General features: G+C 38.7%; 2 protein-coding genes across 11 annotated transcripts; both read left to right on the top strand.

Annotated features, from left to right (window-relative positions):
• The first annotated feature begins 7194 nt into the window (after positions 1-7194).
• On the top strand, positions 7195-8517 carry LOC133729002 (putative disease resistance protein RGA3). The gene has a single exon (XM_062156478.1). The coding sequence runs from the start codon at positions 7324-7326 to the stop codon at positions 8515-8517; it is 1194 nt and encodes a 397-aa protein (XP_062012462.1). The 5' UTR covers positions 7195-7323.
• LOC133725084 (putative disease resistance protein RGA3) lies at positions 8501-16408 on the top strand. 10 transcript variants are annotated; one of them, XM_062152186.1, is made up of 13 exons: positions 8501-9839; positions 10629-10760; positions 10853-10994; positions 11458-11884; positions 12021-12680; positions 12807-13041; positions 13131-13329; positions 13555-13639; positions 13785-14049; positions 14287-14519; positions 14634-14917; positions 15109-15301; positions 15811-16408. In XM_062152186.1, exon 1 carries the CDS (start codon positions 8528-8530, stop codon positions 9809-9811), a length of 1284 nt encoding a protein of 427 aa, XP_062008170.1. In that variant the 5' UTR covers positions 8501-8527; the 3' UTR covers positions 9812-9839; positions 10629-10760; positions 10853-10994; positions 11458-11884; positions 12021-12680; positions 12807-13041; positions 13131-13329; positions 13555-13639; positions 13785-14049; positions 14287-14519; positions 14634-14917; positions 15109-15301; positions 15811-16408. The 10 variants fall into 10 exon arrangements, with proteins under 10 accessions (XP_062008170.1, XP_062008168.1, XP_062008166.1 ...); XM_062152184.1 differs by having other exon boundaries at positions 14277-14519; XM_062152182.1 differs by having other exon boundaries at positions 14230-14519.
• The last annotated feature ends 4491 nt before the right edge of the window (positions 16409-20899 follow it).

Raw genomic sequence — 20899 nt, 5'->3', positions numbered from 1 at the left:
ATGTAATCTCCTGAACTAAATTATATGCAGGGATTACTATGATTTCTATTGTTTGATTTTAATGTAATCTCCTGAACTAAACTATATGCAGGGATTACTATGTTTTTGGATTGTGTGCTTTTAGTGATCTCCTGAACTAATTTTCTAAGCAGGGATTACTGGTGTTATTTAGTTAATTTGTGAGTGCAGTTGTGGATGAGACTCGTAGTGAGTCGAGAAATATGTTACCACGTCGTTGTGGTGATAAATGTTTCCTGTCGAGAGGAAATGAGTGATTTCTTTGATTTGTTGTTGAGTTTTCAAATGATTTGGTTTGTCACGGTGGTGACTAGTGTTTTCCTTAAAAAGAAAAGGATTTTGCTGTTGAAAATAATCATTGTGTGGATTTGTTGTCCTTGGGTCGGAATGGTGTTTTGTGGTTATTTAGGTTTACTCATACGAGCTTGCAAAAGCTTACCAGGTTTGTTGTTTCAACCCGGTGCACTATTCCATGGTGTAGGGTTTTTGTGCAGGTTAGAATCTCGAGTAACCGTCGTTGAAGCTGAGGTATATTTTTCATAGCGTGGACATAGAAGTGTTTTGGTTTTAGTCTTCCGCTGTGTAGAGAGTTGGTGAGCATGTTTACTTATTGAATTGTAATTCAGTTTAATTTGTAAACTCTCTGTAATGTAATATGTGACTCTAAAGAACGAGTCAATGTTGACATTGTGAGCTCGATTTGTTTAGTTGCTTAATTTAAATGAAAAATTTTCTGAGTGTTTTCTTGTTCTTGTTGAGTTTTCGCGTTTCGGATTTGAATTCCTTTATTCAAAATTCGGGGCGTGACAATAGTATTGACCTATCAACTTCAACTGGTGAACTTGCTAATGCCACTGATAAAATTTGACAAATAATGCATACTTTAAAATAAAGCTGTCACTAGCATGACCCATTTCTTTATTCTTTACCTTACTTTTTCTTTATTCTCTGTCATGGAGCTTTGCTTTATCTTTTTTTATTTTATTTTTTTATTATGGAGCTTTACTTTATCTTCTCCTTTTCATCTTTATTATTATTTTTTGATAAAGAAAAAATATCTATGGCAATGGCATTGACAAAAATGGAGCAATAGTCAAGAAGGGGGATGTGAATTTGTGCTCCAAATGGATGACCGATGTCATTAAATAATTTCAGAAGACTTAGGTTTGACGAGTGCAGTTTATGTGAATTTGTGCCTCCTTTAGGAAACTTGGTGACCTAAATCACTACAATTATGTTTTTACATGAAATCATGGAAATGTTGGTAGGAGTTGAGTTTCTAATTATCATGAATAAAATCTTTAGTCTAGAATTAATTGTCTTGTTTAATTAAGGCCATAGGTAACAATATCTTACTGTATTTAGTATGTGGGTGAATTTAACCACGACTACCTAAGATGATGGAATCTGACCAATAATGCATTCTACCTAACCTGACTGATGACCCATGTCTTTATTGTTTGCCTTTACTTTTTCTTTTCTTTTCATAATAGAGCTTCACTCTGTCGTTTCCTTTCCAACCTTATTTTTTGCTGTCAGATTTTATTTCAAATATTTAGCAAGATAACGATTACGAAAGCAAGAGAAATGAACGATTTCATTTTACTAGAATTAAATTTGATAAAGAAAACAAAAAATTTGAAAAGAAAAGTCCTCATATAAAGTAAAATCCTGCCCCTTAGGCCCCCTCATCACGTGGATGTCGGTCGACCTAATCAAACATATAATGGTATGTACATAATATATGTATGGACACACTTCTTACTTTGATCGGTCTCCCCTTCTTTCCACTACAAGTTGATCAATTTCTGATGGCTGAAGCACTTATTTCCGTTCTCCTAGAACAATTGGCTTCAATCATCCGTCAACAGGTACAACAACAAGTGAAATTGGTGGTTGATGTTAAGAAAGAAGTTGCAAAGCTTACCCACAATTTCCAAGCTATAGAAGCCGTGCTCAAAGATGCAGAGGAGAGGCAAGTGAAGGAGGCTTCCGTTAAGCTATGGCTGGATGATTTAAAGGACGTGTCCAACGAGATGGAGGACGTGTTGGATGATTGGAACACTGAAATTCTAAGGCTACAAAGTGAGAAACAAGAGAAAGAAGCTGGAAATGCTCTTGATACGACTAACAAGAAGGTATGAGTCAGAAAGAACGAGAGGATTGGGAGATTTTCTTATGTATTTCTTCTCTAAGAACATAGTATATATACATCACATACATCAAATCCTATTACAAAAGGATATTATTACAAAAGAAATATTCCTAATATAATGGCATGATTCACGCCAGCATTCCAGCATTGTCGGCCATCCTTGTCGGTAGGACTCACGCCAACACTCCCCCTCAAGTTGGTGCATACAGATCACAAATGCCCAACTTGTCAAGTGAGTCATAAAAGGCTTTACTTGATAGAGCCTTTGTAAGAATATCTGCTAATTGCTCTTCAGTAGGAACGAAGGGAAACAAAATGATATGTTCATCCAGCTTCTCTTTAATGAAGTGTCGATCTACCTCCACATGTTTCGTGCGATCATGTTGAACTGGATTGTGAGCAATTTCAATTGCAGCCTTATTATCACAATAAAGCGGCATAGCCTTTTGTTGCTTGAACCCCAAATCTCTCAACAAATTTCTCAACCACAACATCTCACAAAGTCCTCGGGCTATTCCTCTGTACTCTGCTTCTGCACTGGAGCGAGCCACCACCTTTTGTTTCTTGCTCTTCCAAGTAACCAAGTTACCACCCACAAATGTGAAGTATCCCGAAGTAGACCTACGATCTGTAATATTACCTGCCCAGTCTGCATCTGTGTATCCAAAAACATCCAAGTGATTGTGTTTTGAAAAGATTAATCCTTTCCCAGGAGCAGACTTTAAATACTGTAAAATACGAAATACAGCATCCATATGGACCTCACTGGGATTGTGCATAAACTGACTCACCACACTAACTGCATAGGCTAAATCTGGTCTAGTGTGGGACAAATAAATCAACCGTCCAACTAACCTCTGGTACCTCCCTTTATTTGTAGGTACTTGGTCCAAGTACTCTGCTAACCGATGATTCTGCTCGATAGGAGTATCAACAGGTCTACAATCCAGCATACCTGTTTCTGCCAACAAGTCTAAGACATACTTCCTTTGACTCAACACAATACAATCCTTCCCACGAGCAACTTCAATTCCCAAGAAATATTTCAAATTACCCAAATCTTTCATCTCAAATTCAGAAGATAACTGACCTTGTAACCTTTGAATCTCCTCAATATCATCACCTGTCACAACCATGTCATCAACATAAATAATCAAGGCAGTCACCTTACCACACCGATGTTTAAGGAATAAGGTGTGATCTGAATTGCTCTGTCGGTATCCAATTTTCTTCATGAACTTGGTGAATCGGCCAAACCAAGCTCTGGGAGACTGCTTCAAGCCATAAAGCGACTTCTTCAATTTGCACACCACCTGTTCTCCAGTGGAAGTACCATATCCAGGAGGCAAATCCATATAAACTTCTTCATGCAGGTCACCATGCAAGAATGCATTCTTAACATCAAATTGTTGCAAAGACCAATCAAGATTAGCAGCTAACGAAAGAAGTACCCGAATTGTGTTAATTTTGGCCACTGGTGCAAATGTCTCATCGTAATCCACTCCATACATCTGAGTATAGCCTTTAGCCACTAATCTTGCCTTGTACCGGTCCACTGAACCATCAGAATTATGTTTCACTGTATACACCCACCTACAACCAACTGTCTTCTTCCCGGGTGGTAATGATACTAACTCCCACGTACGATTCTTCTTAAGAGCATCCATCTCGACTGTCATTGCTTTCATCCACTTCTCATCCTTCATGGCTTCCTGCACTTTACTAGGAAGAGACACAGAAGATAATTGATTCACAAAGGCTACATACGGTTTAGATAACCTATGGGTCGACACATAATTAGCAATAGGGTATTTAGTTTTAGCACTTAGAACAGGTTCATAGTGTTTCGGAGGCTGACCACGGGTTGAACGACTGGGCAAGGTTTTGGTGGGAACACTACCAGACACAGAAGGACTATTAGACAAGGAAGGATTAGGACATACCTCGGGTGATGATTGAGCAGGTGAGACCGCTGAAGGAGAGGGAGAGACAGAAGAATTATTCAAAACACCATCAGAAGACTGCAGAACAGGGTCTGAAACGGCCTCCTCGACCGACCGGTCAGATTGATCCAATTGACCAGTCCGTAACACATTGCCCGGGGTTTCTTTTCCTGCCGAACCCCTGTTTTCCGTTTCCAAATCAGACGATGGGTCGGTAGAGCTTCTATCCTCCTTTTCCAGCTCTGTTCCTAAACACTCCAACCTTAAGGATTCAGATGCCAGACTCTCATCTTGCCCATTGAACAAATCTTCATAATAATAAGACCTCTCCCCCTGAGGAGGAGTCACAGGAGGCAAGAAATAACAAGCATCTTCACTGAAAGTAACATCCATGGTGACATAAAATTTCTGGGATTGAGGATGATAACATTTGTAACCTTTCTGATGAGAGCTATAACCAACAAAGACACACTTAAGGGCTCTAGCATCCAATTTTGACCTTTGATTCTTATACAGATGAACATATGCAACACAACCAAAGACACGAGCAGGAAGAGTATTAGAGGATGGGATAGAAACGTAGTCAGACAAGACCTCAAGTGGGACCCGACCGTGAAGAGGGGCGGATGGAAGGCGATTGATAAGATGAGAAGCACACAAAACGGCCTCTCCCCAAAGGTACTTAGGCATGTTAGCACTAAGCAAAAGGGACCGAGCCATTTCCAGAAGGTGACGATTTTTCCGTTCAGACACCCCATTTTGCTCAGGTGTCTGTGGGCAAGAAGTTTGATGGATTATGCCATGGTGTTGGAAATATTCATGAAAAGAATGATTAACAAACTCACCTCCATTATCGGAACGAAAGACCTTAACATTAGCATCATATTGAGTACGAATAAGACTATGAAATGCTGTAAAGGCAGAGAAAACAGAATCTTTGGACTTAAGTAAGACAACTCAGGATAGTCGGGTAAAGTCATCGACAAATAACACAAAATATCGCATTCCAGAAAGGGTAGAATGTTTTGAAGGACCCCACAAGTCTGAATGAATTAACTCAAAAGGCATGATACTAGAATGAAAGCTCGAAGGATAACTAGACCTATGACTCTTAGCCAAAGCACAAGTTTCACAATGCAAGCTAGAATCACTTATTCCCAAAAATAACGAAGGCATAGACTTTTTCATAACCCCAAAAGATGGATGACCCAAACGTCTGTGCCACAACCATACCTCACTCAATCGATCAGAACTCAACGTCAGGGCCAAAGGCTGTTCCGGTACTTGTGTTTGTCCTGCGTACATGTAATCCAAGTGAAACAGTCTCCCCCTCAGGTCTCCCTTGCCAATAATCACCCGATTGCACAGATTTTGAAAAACAACATACATTGGATAACAGGTTACAGAGCACTTATTCTGTGAATTCAGTTGAGATACAGATAAAAGATGATGAGACAACGAGGGTACATAAAGGACATCATGCAAAACAATGGACGGTGTAACCTGAATAGACCCAATACCTAGGACCGGAAAAGACGCACCATTTGCATTAAAGACATGAGATATAGAAGGAGATGACATAGACACAAAGAAAGACTTGTCGTAGGTCATATGATTAGTCGCACCAGAATCAATTATCCATGTATCACTACCAGTAAAGTCAGAAACATGTAAAGCAATACCAATTTTACCTCGAGTTTTCTTAGTCAAGAAAACATTATCCTTAGAGAGGTCTTGCCCTTCAACACTGTAGAAATCAGGTTCTGGTACTTGTTAGACTGCAACTTTGCCTCTCTGACTTCTACTCCCTCCAGTATTGCTCCCTCCACTCCAACCAGAATTGTTGGAATGAAATCTTTGCAACTTAGAACATTGATTCTTGAAATGACCAACTTCCTTGCAATAGTTACAAGCCATATGCAAAAAACTTTTTTTTTTTTTTTTTTTTTTTGGGTTTAGGGTGGGTGTTGGAAAGTTTAATAGAATAAAAAGTGGGTGGAAAGTGAGGAATGAGTTGGTGGTGTACGGGTAAGTGGGTGGGGAAAAAAGGATTAATTAAATGGTGGGATATGAAAAAAAATGGCTGCAGCTTTTTTGCAAAAGGAAAAAAAATGCAGAAGATGGTTGCAGAAGACAGGGGTTGGAACTTGGAAGAAGTGCAGGCACTATTAGTATGCAGAAGACATTTTTTTTTCTTTCAGCCTTTGCTTTGTCTCACACAGGCGTGCAAACTGTTGCAGGATTTTTCTTTAAAAAACAAACTGTTGCAGCAGAACCCAGAGGTTATATGCTGCTATATACCAGCAGGAAATCGATCACCCACTTCTTTAAAGACCCTCAAACTTTAAATGTTCCTACGCTCTGTTCCTCTTGTAGTCTGCAGCTGCTACGCAAGGCTCGATCTCCTCTTCTTTCGATCGATCGGCGATGGGACAGTGGAGGTCGCTCCAACTAGAATCGGAATCAGAGATTGCTCCCACTGAGGCTGGAATCGGACTGAGCGACGGGGCACCTGGGATAGAACGACGGCGGGCTGAGCACCTGGAAGGATGAGCGACGGCGGGCTGAGCACTTGGAAGGACAGAAGCCGATCTGATGAGGGACAGACGTCAGCTGACGTCGGCTGGAGATGGGTGGTTGGTCGAGCTGCGGACGCAGTAGGTGATGAGGTGGGAGGCGTTGATGGGGAAGCCTCTTTGATCCAAGTAGTCCAGAATCGCTAGAGCCTAGTCAAAAGGATGATTTACAAAAAAAAAAACTATACTGTGATTTTGTAGGAAGATATAGCTCTGCTTGTGTTTCTCTCTGTACTAATCAAAAGAACTCAGAAAGAACCAAAAAAAAAACACAACGGAACAGAGAGTCCAAATTGGATCTCTGCTTTGATACCAAGTCAGAAAGAACGAGAGGATTGGGAGATTTTCTTATGTATTTCTTCTCTAAGAACATAGTATATATACATCACATACATCAAATCCTATTACAAAAGGATATTATTACAAAAGAAATATTCCTAATATAATGGCATGATTCACGCCAGCATTCCAGCATTGTCGGCCACCCTTGTCGGTAGGACTCACGCCAACAGTATGTCTATGCATTCCTACTGCTTTCATTAAATCTGGTCAAGTTAATCGAGTTATTTTTCGTCACGACATTGCTCAAAAGATTAAAGATCTCAATGAAAGATTAGCAACAATTGCTGACATGAAGCAAAATTTTAACTTCCAGAACACAAAAAGTGGTACTGAACTTATTGAGCGACAAAAGACCACTTCTTTTGTCGATCAAACATTTGGTCGGGTAGATGAAAAAGAATTGTTGGTGGGCAAGTTGTTGAGTGAGAGTAATCCTAAAGGGCAGAGCCCCCTTGTCATCCCTATTGTAGGGATGGGTGGAATCGGTAAAACAACCCTTTCCCAACTAGCATATAATGACGAAAAAGTGAAGGCCAATTTCACAAACAGAATATGGGTTTGTGTCTCAGATCCATTTGATGAGCTCAACATAGCCAAAGCCATTATTGGAGCCCTTGATGGAAATGTCAATCCCATTTCAAATGACCTAGAAGCTTTCTTCCAATGTGTGTGCAAGTCTATCGAGGGGAAAAAGTTTCTCCTTGTCTTAGATGATGTGTGGAACCAAGACTATAGGAAGTGGGAAAATTTGAAGCTACCTTTACAAAATGGTGCTGTGGGTAGTAAAATAATAGTCACTACACGAAAAGAAGAAGTAGCTAGGATGATGGGATCAGCACCCGATAACACTATCAATTTGAAGGTGTTGAGTGACGAAAATTGTTGGTCATTGTTCGCTGAAATTGCCTTTACCAATAGAAACCAAGATGAGTGTCAAAATTTAGAACCTATTGGTAAGGAAATTGTGAAGAAGTGCAAAGGGTTGCCTCTTGTTGCCAAGACTTTAGGTGGTCTCATGCGTTGTAAGAAAACAAAGAAAGAATGGCAAGATGTTTTGAGTAGTAAGATATGGGAGTTGGACATAGTGGAGCAACAAGTTTTCCAACCGCTATTACTAAGTTATTATGATTTAACTCCAATGATCAAGCGTTGTCTCTTGTATTGTGTTACCTTCCCAAAAGACCATGTAATTAAAAAAGAAGTTTTGATTGAGTTGTGGATTTCGCAAGGTTTTCTTAGTTCAGTTGGTAACAAAGAAAAGACAATAATAGACATTGGAGAATCATATTTCGATAACTTGGTAATGCGATCTTTCTTCCAGAATTTAAAGAAAGATGAATTTGGAGATATTGAAAAGTGCCAAATGCATGATATTGTGCACGACTTTCTCGGATATTTAACTGAGAATGAATGCTTAATTGTTGAGTTGAAAGGTGGTGAGGAGAGAATACAATTACCAGAAGACAATAGGCTTGGTCATTAATTTGACCATAATGTTTGCACCCGAAGGATCTTTTCCCCTTTCTTTTGACCATTGCCAACGTCTGCGGACCATTACAACATTTAATTGTGAAATTACAAGTCTCAGCCGAGAGTTGATTTTACAATTAAAATGCGTGAGGACGTTGAATTTGAGTGACAACGATATCGAAGAAGTTCCGGACGAGGTTGGCGAGTTGGTGCACTTGAGGTATTTGGATTTATCCGAAAATCGGAGGCTGAAGAAATTACCTGATAGTTTGTGTAATTTAGTCAATTTGCAAACCTTGCGAGTTAATAACTGCCATGAGCTTAAAAAGTTACCCGAGGCCATGGGAAAGTTGACCAGCTTGCAGCATCTTCATGCTAAGAGGGATAGGGGGCAGCTGAAGTTGCCCAAATCAATTGCGAGGTTGAAAAGTCTACGGACGCTACATCTGTGGGTTGTAATTGAAGGTGAAGGTGAAGGTGAAGGTAGTGGAGATGAAGAAGGATTCAGATTAAGTGATTTGAGAGACATGGACGAGCTTCAGGGGAAGCTTTGGATCGCATGGGTGGGCAAATTGAAAGATAGTGCTGCGAGTGATGCGGAGAAAGCCAAATTGGTGAACAAGAAACACCTTCTTCATTTGGGACTACTGTTCTACTGCGAGGGCGAGAGCGAGGGCAACCAGAGTACCATCCAGGAAGCAGTATTGAATGCCTTACAGCCAAATTCAAATCTTGAATCCTTATCGATCTCAGGTTACGGTGGCAGCACCCTGTACTACCCCAATTGGACCTCCTCTTTAATTAACTTGAAAAGCCTGGCCTTCTCTTGGTGCGATGTTTGTAAGTATGTGCCTCTTTCGGTTTTGGGGGACTTGGGGTCCCTTGAGACACTCAGATTTGAATTCATGCCACAAGTGAAAAAGGTTGGATTTGAGTACTCACTTGATCATCAAGTTATATTGTTCCCCAATCTGAAACAACTCGAGTTCTGGGGAATGCGGGAGTGGGAAGAATGGGATCATCATGATGAGAATGATGCTACTTCATCGTCACCAACTTGTTTCATGCCACGCCTTTCTACTTTATCCATCTCTAGATGCGATAAGCTGAAGACACTGCCAGACTTCCTTCGGAGGAAGACGCCGCTGCTTCAGAATTTGATCATCGGCTTCAATTGTCCCATTCTCTCCCAAAGTTGCGAAGACAGGCAAGGCCCGGAGTGGTCCAAGATTTCTCACATCCCAAACATCCAAATTGGTGGCCAAACTGTACAAAAAGATGGAGTTTGGATCGAACAAGAGGATTGATCGACAACGTCATCAATCCAATTCCTTGGTACGTAATTTGTTCTGTTAATTTTTTTTTCTGTTAATTTCCAATTTTCACAATCATCTATCTCTTTTGGCTTGAGATGAAACCAGAGCAGTCCGTCTGTCTCAAGGTTTAGGAAGGCCTAAATGAAAATGATAATAGATTGGTATCATTTCTCTCAGTCAAGGTTTACAACTCAACATGTGGATCTGACGAAAAAAACTTACTGCTTTAGTTTTATAAAACCTGACAATTTCCTGTTTCCTAATCAACCAAGCAATTAATAGAAAAAAATATTACGTAAATTTGAACTTGCTGTGCTCTAATGTGAATTTAGTCAGCTATGTATTTTAGTTTAACAATGTCTGACATGTCTCATCTTTGCTGCTCTTGACTCGTAGTCTCAGCCTCTCTACTTTCAAATGCAAAGATTTATTTACTTCTTTTCCATCTTTTCATTACAACTCAATAGCTAGATTAATTGATGTTCTCACTCAATCTATATCAACTAGTCTCAGTTTCTACTCTTTACTAAGTTAGGAAGGCGCCTTTTAAATTTAGCCTTTGAACTCATTTTGCATCGCGTAAGGCCAACAATCAAACAAATTGCATCAATTCAAGAAGTAACCAATAAACTGTATATTAAGGCCAGGACTAAACTTGATAGCTGAGTAAGTTATCATCACTTTAGTGTATCAAGTCACCATTTGAAATTTAGTTACATGGATTGAATTTTCAAAAAGGCTAATCTTTTTATTGGAGTCTATTATGAATGACTAAAAAATTTGCTTCCTAATCTTCTTATGTCAGCAGCTGAAGATTTTCGCTGCATTGAAACAGTGGAACGGCATAAATAACCCAAAAGTCTCATTTGATTTCACGTTCAAGATTTTTAATGTCATGCTGATCTCTGCACATTGAAGAATTTGTGTAACTCCTGAAGAGGTATATTTGACATTTGTTCTATCCTCCTCTTCTTTATACCAAAAAATTGTGGGGGAGATGGACGGCAGTCATTTCTAACTTCTTCTTTACAGTTCTTATGGAAGACACTGGTGAAGAGTTTGTTCATCTTGGGAGGAACATACCTTCAGTTTGATGTTGCAAGAACAGAGGCATGGAATCACGGAATGGCCTCTCACATTTTAAACATATAGTGTTCTCTAACTAACTGAATAGGTATGTAATTAAATAAGTTTGATTCACTTGGTTCTATAGAATGGCTTGGTCTGATAATATACGTGTACGTTACAAATATGGGGATATTTGAAAACATATTGAATTTTTCTGTTTCTTTGTTAGCCAGACAAAACCTTGTCTGATGCAACTTATGTGTTCAAATCATTTTCAGGAAATATTTGTACATTATACAAACTACTGTACTTGTTTTTATTTTTTCTGGTACATGATTATCCCCTAGGGTCAACTCTAATTTAGAAAACATTTGTACCACCAATTTCCTGGAGCTATTCAGATTCTGTCTTAGACAAGTATGGAAACTTACAATTCAAACCAGCTCTTAGATGCATAGTGTTCTTTTTTCATGTATAGAGTATTCTGGTCTTGAAATTAATTCTATATTATTTTATATATCTTCTTTTGAATGTGTTGCTGACTTGAGAAGTTTATGGAATGTATCCAGGAATGTTGAAAATGGTTGATAAATTACCAAGGCCATGGGCAAGCTGTTTAACTTACAGTATCATAAATAATTATAAGCTGGAAGTCTTCAAAAGCTTTGTGAGGTTAACAATATCCAAGAAAGTGTGTGAGAGATAAGGGTGATCCTGAGCAAGCAAGATTGGTAAATGAGAAGAACCTTGATTTGGGACCAAGTTTATGGTACTCAACAAGAGAAGATCAACAAATACTGAACCCCTTACACTCAAATCCAAACATCAGTAACTACAGTTGCATCGTGCACACTGTGCAATAGACGACAGATGTCTTCAAATAATTTCAGAAGGCTGAGGGATGATGAGTGCAGTTTATGTGAATTTGTGCCTCTTTTGGGGAATTTGGTGTCTGTTGAATCACTGCAGTTATGTTTTGACATGAAAACCAAAGAGGTATATAGGAGTTGAGTTTCAAGATAATCATGAATTTTAATCTTTAATTCGGGAGTCCAGGATTGATTGTCTTATTTAATTCAGGCCATAGGTAACAATATCTTATTGTGTTTGGTATGTGTTCATATTATTGCAGTACTCCAGAAGGTGATAAATTGTGAAGAGCAAGTAGGGTTTTTCAAGGGGTGTGCATTTAGAGATGTGAGTAGACAGACCTGAATCATCATCTAATACCTGCCTAGCTTGTCGAAAAGGAAGGTTGGGGAGCCCAATAAGGAGGAAATAAATGTAACTTTTGGACCTGCGGTCAGAGATGGAGATAACGTTTTTGGCATCGGTGCTCATATTTATGCATCCACTCCTTGAGTGATCCCTTCATTTATGTGATGGACTTGCAAATGCTGCTAGGCATGCTTGCCACACAGTATGTATGTACATGGTGCAAGGTGCTTATGTATAGAGCTCAGGGCTGCTAGTCCAGGTGCTGAATCAGCAATGAGAGCACTTGATCATGCTGACATGCCCAATTTCCACCAACTGTAGCCACAGAAAGCTTGGCTGGCACTCTGGGACATATATAGAAGGTCGAGATTTCTCAAACGTGGGGTTTCAGATGTTGCTCTCATTTCTCATACATTTTGGTATGGTTGGAGGTGAAATCTATTCTCTCTCAAAGTTGCAAAGACAGGCAAGGCCTAAAGTGGTCCAAGATTTCTCACGTCCCAAACATCAAAATTGATCGCAAAATTGTACAAGAAGATGGAGTTTGGATTTGATCACCCATCCGATTCCTTGGGTACATACCAATCATTTTCTTTCCTTTTTTATCTGTTAATTTCCAATTATCAAAATTGATCTTCTCACTACACTCCCATCAATTATGAATGACTTATACATTTGCTTGTTAAACTTCTTATATCAGGTGCAAAAGAAATTGATTGCAATGAAATAGTGGAACAGCAGAAATGATCCGAAAGTCTCATTTGAGTTCACGTTCAAGACTTTCGTATTATGCTGACCTCTGTATAGTATGGCAGATTGAAGACTTTATGCAACGCCGTTTTATGTGTTGGGGAATTTCATATTCTCACCCAGTCATATCACCATTCAGGATATCGTCGTTCCTCCTTTTTTTTTATACCGCAGCTCCTTAAAAGGTAAAATAGTTTGTTTGAACATGTCATTTTGTAGTTGAACTGAATCTTTTTTTTTATGTTAGATTTGATGTCTGATTTTCTTATCTCAGCAGCACAAGATCTCCATGGAATATTGGAAAGGTGGAAGCCTGAATCTCATTGGATGTGACCTCTTTGCTGTAGGCCAAATTGAAGTCTCTTTCTTGTCAATCAGTTCATTATGCTGAGGATTTGACATCCTTAATTAAGAAACTTCGACTCAATTCATCAATCACTTCTATTGTTCGTAATTCTCCAGCTTCTGAAGAGGTATATTTGACATTTATTCTGTCCTCCTCTTGGAGTTATATATATGCCAAGTACTTTAGTGGTAGTCTGTCTACAACGAGTGGTCTGAGTAGTTGCTATGTGCTTGAATGAGTTTGCTTCAATTAATTTTATTTAACGGCTAGGTCCACTTAGCTAAATTTCCTGCTCACTGTTACATTTAGGGGAATGTGAAAGCATACTGAATTTCTGTTTTTCCATATATAGTAGAGAAGACTCAGAAGAGCAAAAGATCCTCAAAGATATACTCAATAAACTCTATATCAAGGCCTGGAAAAAACTTGATAGCTAAGTAAGTTATCATCACGTTAGTGTATCAAGTAACCCTATTAAATTTGGTTACATGGACTGAATTTGCAAAAATGCTATTCTTTTCACTACACTCCAATCTATTATGAATGACTAATACATTTGCTTTGCTAATCTTCTTATATCAGCAGCTGAAGATTTTCGCCGCATTGAAATAGTGGACCAGTAGAAATGATCCAAAAGTCTCATTTGATTTCACGTTCAAGATTTTTGTGTCATGCTGACCTCTGTATAGCATGGCACATTCAAGACTTTGTGTAACTCTGTTTAATATAGTGAGAATAGTCATATTCTCATCCAGTCATATCATTCTCCATGACATCATCATTCCTCCTCTTCATCGATCACTTCTATTTTTCATAATAATACTCCCAACTCCTGAAGAGTGAAGAGGTATATTTGACATTTGTTCTGTCCTCCTCTTGAAGTTATATATGCTTAATACTTCAGTAATATTCTGTTTTCGATGAGTGGTCTGAGTAGTTGCTATGTGCTTGAATGAGTTTGCTTCACTTAATTTTATTTAACGGCTAGGTCCACTTAGCTAAATTTCCTGCTCACTGTTACATTTAGGGGAATGTGAAAGCATACTGAATTTCTGTTTTGGCATACATATTAAGGACAACTCAGAAGAGGAGATGAACCTCGGAGAAATACTGAATGCTTACTACCATATCCAAACCTGGAATCCTTGTATATTGGAAACTACAATGCCACAAAATTGATGCCCCATTGTCTCTGAATAATTTGAAAAGGCTTGAGTTCTCATGTTGGGGCTATATATAAAGTTTTGCCTCTTTTGGTTTTGGGGAAATGGTGTTGTCCTGTTACTCGGTGCAATATTTTAAGATGTTGTGAAACAGGTGGGATTTGAGTCACTGATAAAGGAATAATGATCATCATCATCTTCATCCCATCCTCATCTTTCTTTTTCTTTTTTTTCAAATTTGAAACAATTTAGCTTTGTCATCTTGCAGGAGTGGGAAGAGTGAAGGAATGGCAGCTGGGTCTGGGTAGAGGGAAGAGGTTGATCTCAAATTAAAGACACCTCTGCAAAATTTGAGGATTATATCTCGCTCAATTCTTAGGCAAAGTTGTGGAAAAAGAGGAAACATGATGTGGCTCGACATTTCTCACATCCCAAACATCCAAATTGATAACAAGTTTGTACAAAGAGATGGAGTTTGGATCCTTCAAGAATCTGGTGAAACCTGCCCTTAATTACTTCATCATCAACTGATACATCTTGATCTTCTTTCCGGTAATTAATTAAAGTTATATATATATATATGTGTGTGTGTGTGTGTGTGTGTGTGTATTATTTTCAAAATTTATCGATCTATTTCAATTTCTGTATTTTTTTATTATTTTTTATTCAGTAGTACTTGCTACATACATGTCTGAATAGTTGCACCTCGTATGTTATCCATTTTTCGATTATGTTCATGTTAGGTTTCTTTATGTCCAAAATATTGTGGAAGAGATGGACAGTAGTCATTGCTACAGTTCTTATGGAAGACACTGGTGAAGAATTTGTACATCTTGGGAGGAACAGATCTCCAGTGAAGTTGCAAGAACAGAGGCATGGAATCACAGAATGGCCCCAGATTTCTCACATTCTGAACACTCTTAACTAGCTGAACAGGTATGTGCTTAAATGAGTTTGAGTCACTTAGTTTTATAGAATGGCTAGGTCTGATAATATACCTGTACGTTACATATAGAGGGACATTTGAAATAATATTGAATTTTTCTGTTTCTTTGTTAGCCTGACAAAACCTTGTCTGATGCAACTTATATGTTCAAATCACTTTTAGAAAATATTTGTACATTATACAAGCTACTGTACTTGTGTTTAATTTTTCTGGTACATGAATATCCCATAGGGTCAACTCCAAGAAAAAATTTGTACCACCAATTCCTGGAGCTATTCAGATTGTGTCTTATACAAGTCTGGAGGCTTACAATTTTCTAACCAGCTCTTAGATGCAGTGTTCTGTTTTCATGTATAGAGTGTTCTGTTCTTCAAATTAAATCTATATTCTTTTATGTATCTTGTTTTCACTGATGGAGCTGACCTAAGAAGTTTATGGAATCATTGGAGCAATCACTGATATATTCTTTTATATATCCACTTTTATATATTAAATGCAGTACTCCAGAAGGACTAATGATTAATGGTGAAGAGCAAGAAGGTGTTTCTAGGGGTGTGCATTCGGAGATGTGAAAAGACAGACCCAAATCATCAACTATTATCTGCCTTGTCGAAAGGAAGATCAGGGAGCCCAACAAGGAGGAAAATGTTACTCTTGGACCTCTTGTAAGAGATGGAGTGAACTTTTGATGCTCAAAGTTATGCCACGCCATGCATGCTTGCAGCACAGGATGTATCTACGCGGTGCTAGGTGCTTGGAATTAGTCCTTTTCTTATAAAGCTCAAGGCTGCTGGTCCATGTGCAGAGTCAGCAATGAGAGCACTTGCTCGTGCTGACATGACCAATTTCCACCAACAGTACCAACAGAAAGCTTGTCTGGCAGAAGAAAGTCTGGGATTTCTCAAATGTGAAGTGTGAGATGATGCTGTCATTTCTCATACATTTGGGGTTTGGTTGGAATTGAAACTAATATTCTTGTATTATCTAGCCTCGTATCTGGCAGGAATGTAGTTACGAAATCTTAAGAAACACAATTTGCTTTATTTCATTACTTGTTAGCTCATTGTGGTGAGTACATTATACAAAAATCTTTATTACATGCATGTTTAGTTTTTCATTGTCGTATGTATAACTCCAGGTATATGTATACCTGCTGGGGTGAACTGTGATAAAACTCTAGTGCCACCAATTTCATGGTGTTATATATTCAGATAAATTCTATACAAGTCAGGAAAGCTTACCATATAACCACAATACTCTTAGACGGAACTCAATCTGTTTTCTTCTGCAAAGAATTCTTCATATGTAAATTTCGATCCTATATTTGCTTTATGTTCTCTTCAACCTTATTTGATGTACTTGGTACTTAAATTCACTGCAATTGACAAAGCAAGTTATTGAATATTTCCAAAAGCAACCACGAGAATAATAGGTCTAGCAAGTGCTAGCAGTTGGTGCCTATGGTGATGACATTGACAACAGAGAATTTACCTCTGACATAGAGTGCTGTTTTGCAAGATGAAGCACCTTCAAGTAGCCTGAGAAAGCAAAATTAATGAACTGTTGATAGGTTTGCAGTACTAGAGAAGACCAGATCCACCAATAATTAGTGGCACCACACTGTACCCCAAACGGATGATATCTTTAAATAATTTGAGAAGGCTTGCCTTCAATGAGTGGCACAGTGATTTATGTGAATCTGTACCTCTATTGGCCAAGAATCTGAAAAAGGTAAGAGTTGAGTCTAGATTGATACAAGTATCCTTAACTTAATTAGGTAATCCATGATATATTGTCATTGTCTGATTTCATTCAGTTCATAGGTGACATAGCATCATATTGGGTATAACTAAGTTCATAGCAAGAAGGCTTTGCGCTGGAGGAAAATGTTACTCTTGGACCTGTCAGAGAAGTAGAGCATTTTTTTGCGTGTGGCAAGCTCAGTAGCTCATATATTCCGAATGATACCTTCATTCATGTGACTTGACCTTTCTAGAATATATATAAACTCTTGTTTGCATTAGTGGTAGTAGGAAGGTGAAGGCTGATAGTGCTGCCACGCATTCGTGCAGTAGCACAGACTGTTTCTAGTTCGAGATAGTGCAAGGAGCTCAGGGACTAGTGCTGGGAACATGACCAAGATCTCCTGGTCTAGGTGCTTAATTAGCTCCAGGAGCACTTGTTGTTCTGACATGAGAAGGGTTCATATTGAGGATGTCACTCCAATTCCTTCGACACTACCCGCACAAAGTGTACCAAGTTTATGGTTTCTCAACTGTGAGGTTTACATGTTGCTGCCATGTCTCAGATTAGAAATTTTGACTCCTATTAGATCGAATACTAAAAGAGAGAAGTAAACTTTAGTTTGGTTCACAATTATCAATCATCACACGACAAGTTTATCTCTTATGTACATAATTCATTAGTGTATTTGCTGGGGGAAAAAAAGAAAAAGAAGAAGAAAACAGCAACAGAAGGATCGTTTAATGGTTATCAATCAACTTATGATCAGTATCTCAAGTAATGATCCTATGTAATATTAGTTTAAGGGCTTGAAATGCAGTTTCTGATTGCCAAATCCAAATATGACTGATGAATTCGATCAATGTATAGAACTTTTGAGACACAAAACAAATTCCAGGAGTGAAAAAATAGTTTCTTAGTCAGAGGAAGTTCTAACTGTCTGATTTGATGTATGTTCCGATCAGTTTCAGCAATATTTTCACATTATACAAAAATATATTATTATATATTTTATGTTGTCTGATCTCAGTTACATGGATACCTTCTGAGGTGAACTTTAAGAAACTCTAGCACAACCAATTTTGTCGAGCTATTTAGATTCTGTTTTATAAAAGTTTGGAAGCTTACAATCGAGTCACATGGTCTTGGATGGAAATTTGTTTTGATGTCCAGGGTATAAATTTCTTCATATACAAAATTGGTGGACAAGAAACTCCTAGTTTATTTGGGAATAGGTTTGCCTGTACTCGTTTTGCCATATATAGTAGAGAACAATGAGGAGCAGATGATTCTCGAAGCAATACAGAGTGCATGCTACCAGATTAAAATCTGTAATCGTGATATATTGGTAACTACAGTACCACCAAAATGATGCCCAACTGGATTTTGTCTCTAAATGATTCGAGAATGCTTGAGTTATCCTGTTGGGGATATATGTAAAGTTGTACCTCTTTTGGTTTCAGATAACATGGTGTCCTTTGGATCACTGAAATTTTTAAAGATGTCTGTAGTGAAAGAGGTGATGTTGAGTCACCGAGAATGGAATAATCATCATCTTCATCCTCATTTTCCCCCAAATTTGAAACAATTTAGCTTCGTAATCTTGCAGGAGTGAGAAAGGAATGGCAGCTTGGTCTGGGTGAAGTGAATTTAAGGATCAGATCTTGCCCAGGAAAAGAGTGTCCCAACATTTCTCAGATCCTATACATCTAAATGGATAATGAGTTTGATACAATAATTCAACGGAGCTGGGATCCTACAAGAAGATGCCCCTTCTTACTTCCATCACAAGTCACCCAATTCATCCATATCAATCTTCTTTCTAGTAATAGTATAGGGAATTGTGAAAACATATAAAAATTAGTTCAGTTTCTTTGTGAGCCAGAGGAAGAGTGGAAGACCTCCTTTTCTTATGCAACTTAGGGCAAGTGCACCCGTAGTCAAAAAAAGTCGAGGTCGAAAAGTCGAGGCGTCGACCAGTCAAGTTACTGTTCACTGCCACTGGATATGGGTTTCCACCCGTTTTTTTCTTGACCAGTCAAGACTGTTCATTATTTTTATTTTTTACTGTTCATTGAATTTTTTATAATTTTATTTTACTTTTTCAATATTAAAAAAAGCCTATCAATAGGCATGGGATCAGATGGACGATCCAGAAAGCTCGAGAGAGAGCTTGGAGCTCTCTGACCCGAGATGCACCCCTGACCCGCGACCAACTGGAACTTCCACGTCCGGCCACCCCACGACGGCGCACGACCACCGATGTCTTCGTCTCCTCGTTGCCATCACGCCTGGGGTCTCAGATCGCTCATGCACCCGACTAGGAGGGAGAAACAACAGAGAGAAGCCCGAACCTTCACCAGCAAGCTCTGCAATTTCCGGTGACTCCGGCCACCGATTGGGCCGCATGTGGTATGGAACTCACTCCTCTCATCGTGCTCTACACTCTAGTATAATTAGATTTTCGATTTGATCGAGTTTTGACAATTTGGTTTCTGGGTTCATCTTGGTTCCGTCGCTGTCTTTGACGCCGGCAACTTTCCGGCACCTCTGGGCTTGGCTTCCAGCGTCTCGTCCTCCACTTTCTTCCTTCAGCGTGTCGCCTTCTCCAGTTGTGTAGACGACGTCACCCACGTTTGGGGCTGGGCCGAGTTGGCAGAGGGCTTGGCTGGTCAAGGAAAATGTCATGGAGTTGGCTTTTTTCTTGGCTTCGGTCAAGAAAGGTCATCCTTTGGCTGGTTAAGAAGCAACCGGTGGAAACTGAATTTTTCCCTCTTTGGTCACCACCTCAGCTTTTCCTAGCTGGTGACCGGTCAAAAACAAACTGGTGGACTTGCTCTTAGGCTATGTTTGGTATGGCTGGGCTTTTCAAAAAAGTTGGCTTCTGCTTATTTCTAAGAATAAGTGGCTGAAAAGCAAAGCTGCTGAGTGTTTGGTAAACTGGCTTTTTATAAGAGCTGTCAGTGGCAAAAGCAGTGACAAAGTATTTGGTAAACTCAAACTGGCTTGTGCTTTTTGTTTGTGGAATGACCAAATTAGACATGAGAGATTATTTTGCCTTGATTGTTTGGTAATACAATGTTGTTCAAATGCTCTTATTATTATTTTTAATCTTTATTATGTTCTTATTAATTTTTGTTAACTTTCAATTTTTATAAATCATGGTGACCATATGATTAATATTGGACAATTTAAAAAATAACTTATACAAAAGTAACATTAATAACAATTGGTTTCTGGTTCGCATCAAATTTATTCAAATATCCACGTTATTACGCACTCATCAAACTTTGAGTATTGCTATTTTCAAACTTGAAGGGCACCAGCAACTGCTGTGGTCACAACTTGCAGCATCTTCCTTGCAAACCCAGCACCTAAACATACCACCCTTATACCGCAGAATGGCGGTGAGTCACTATTATTATAATTATATATGTATCCTAATTTAGTACGCCTTTTATATAGAGACACCCCCGTCATTTTTTTTTTCGAAAATCCAAAAAGAAAAATACAAACTACACCCTGTCAAGTTTCCAACTGGGAGAAATTGGTGCACCAATAAATAGACCTGCTCTGCATAACACCTCTTCTCTGCATATATCATGACAGATGAATTGCTTTAATTAATTTCAAGTTAGCATGATTAACCATTTTCTATGACATTTTGTTTGAAGTTTTCCAGACACCTACTAGCTTGTGTTGATAAACAATTCCTTGTAGACACCTACTATGTCTTGTGTTGATTAACAATTAGTTGTATTGGTGAGCACGCTTCAAGAATTGACTTCGTTTAGCAGCTAGAATTTTTGATAATTGGCAAAGATAATTAAGAAATGCTGGAGTAT

This window comes from Rosa rugosa, chromosome 1 (genome assembly GCF_958449725.1).
Source record: "Rosa rugosa chromosome 1, drRosRugo1.1, whole genome shotgun sequence".
Taxonomy (NCBI): domain Eukaryota; kingdom Viridiplantae; phylum Streptophyta; class Magnoliopsida; order Rosales; family Rosaceae; genus Rosa; species Rosa rugosa.
Note: the sequence above shows the minus strand (reverse complement) of the source record. Positions and strands in the feature narration are given on the sequence as shown.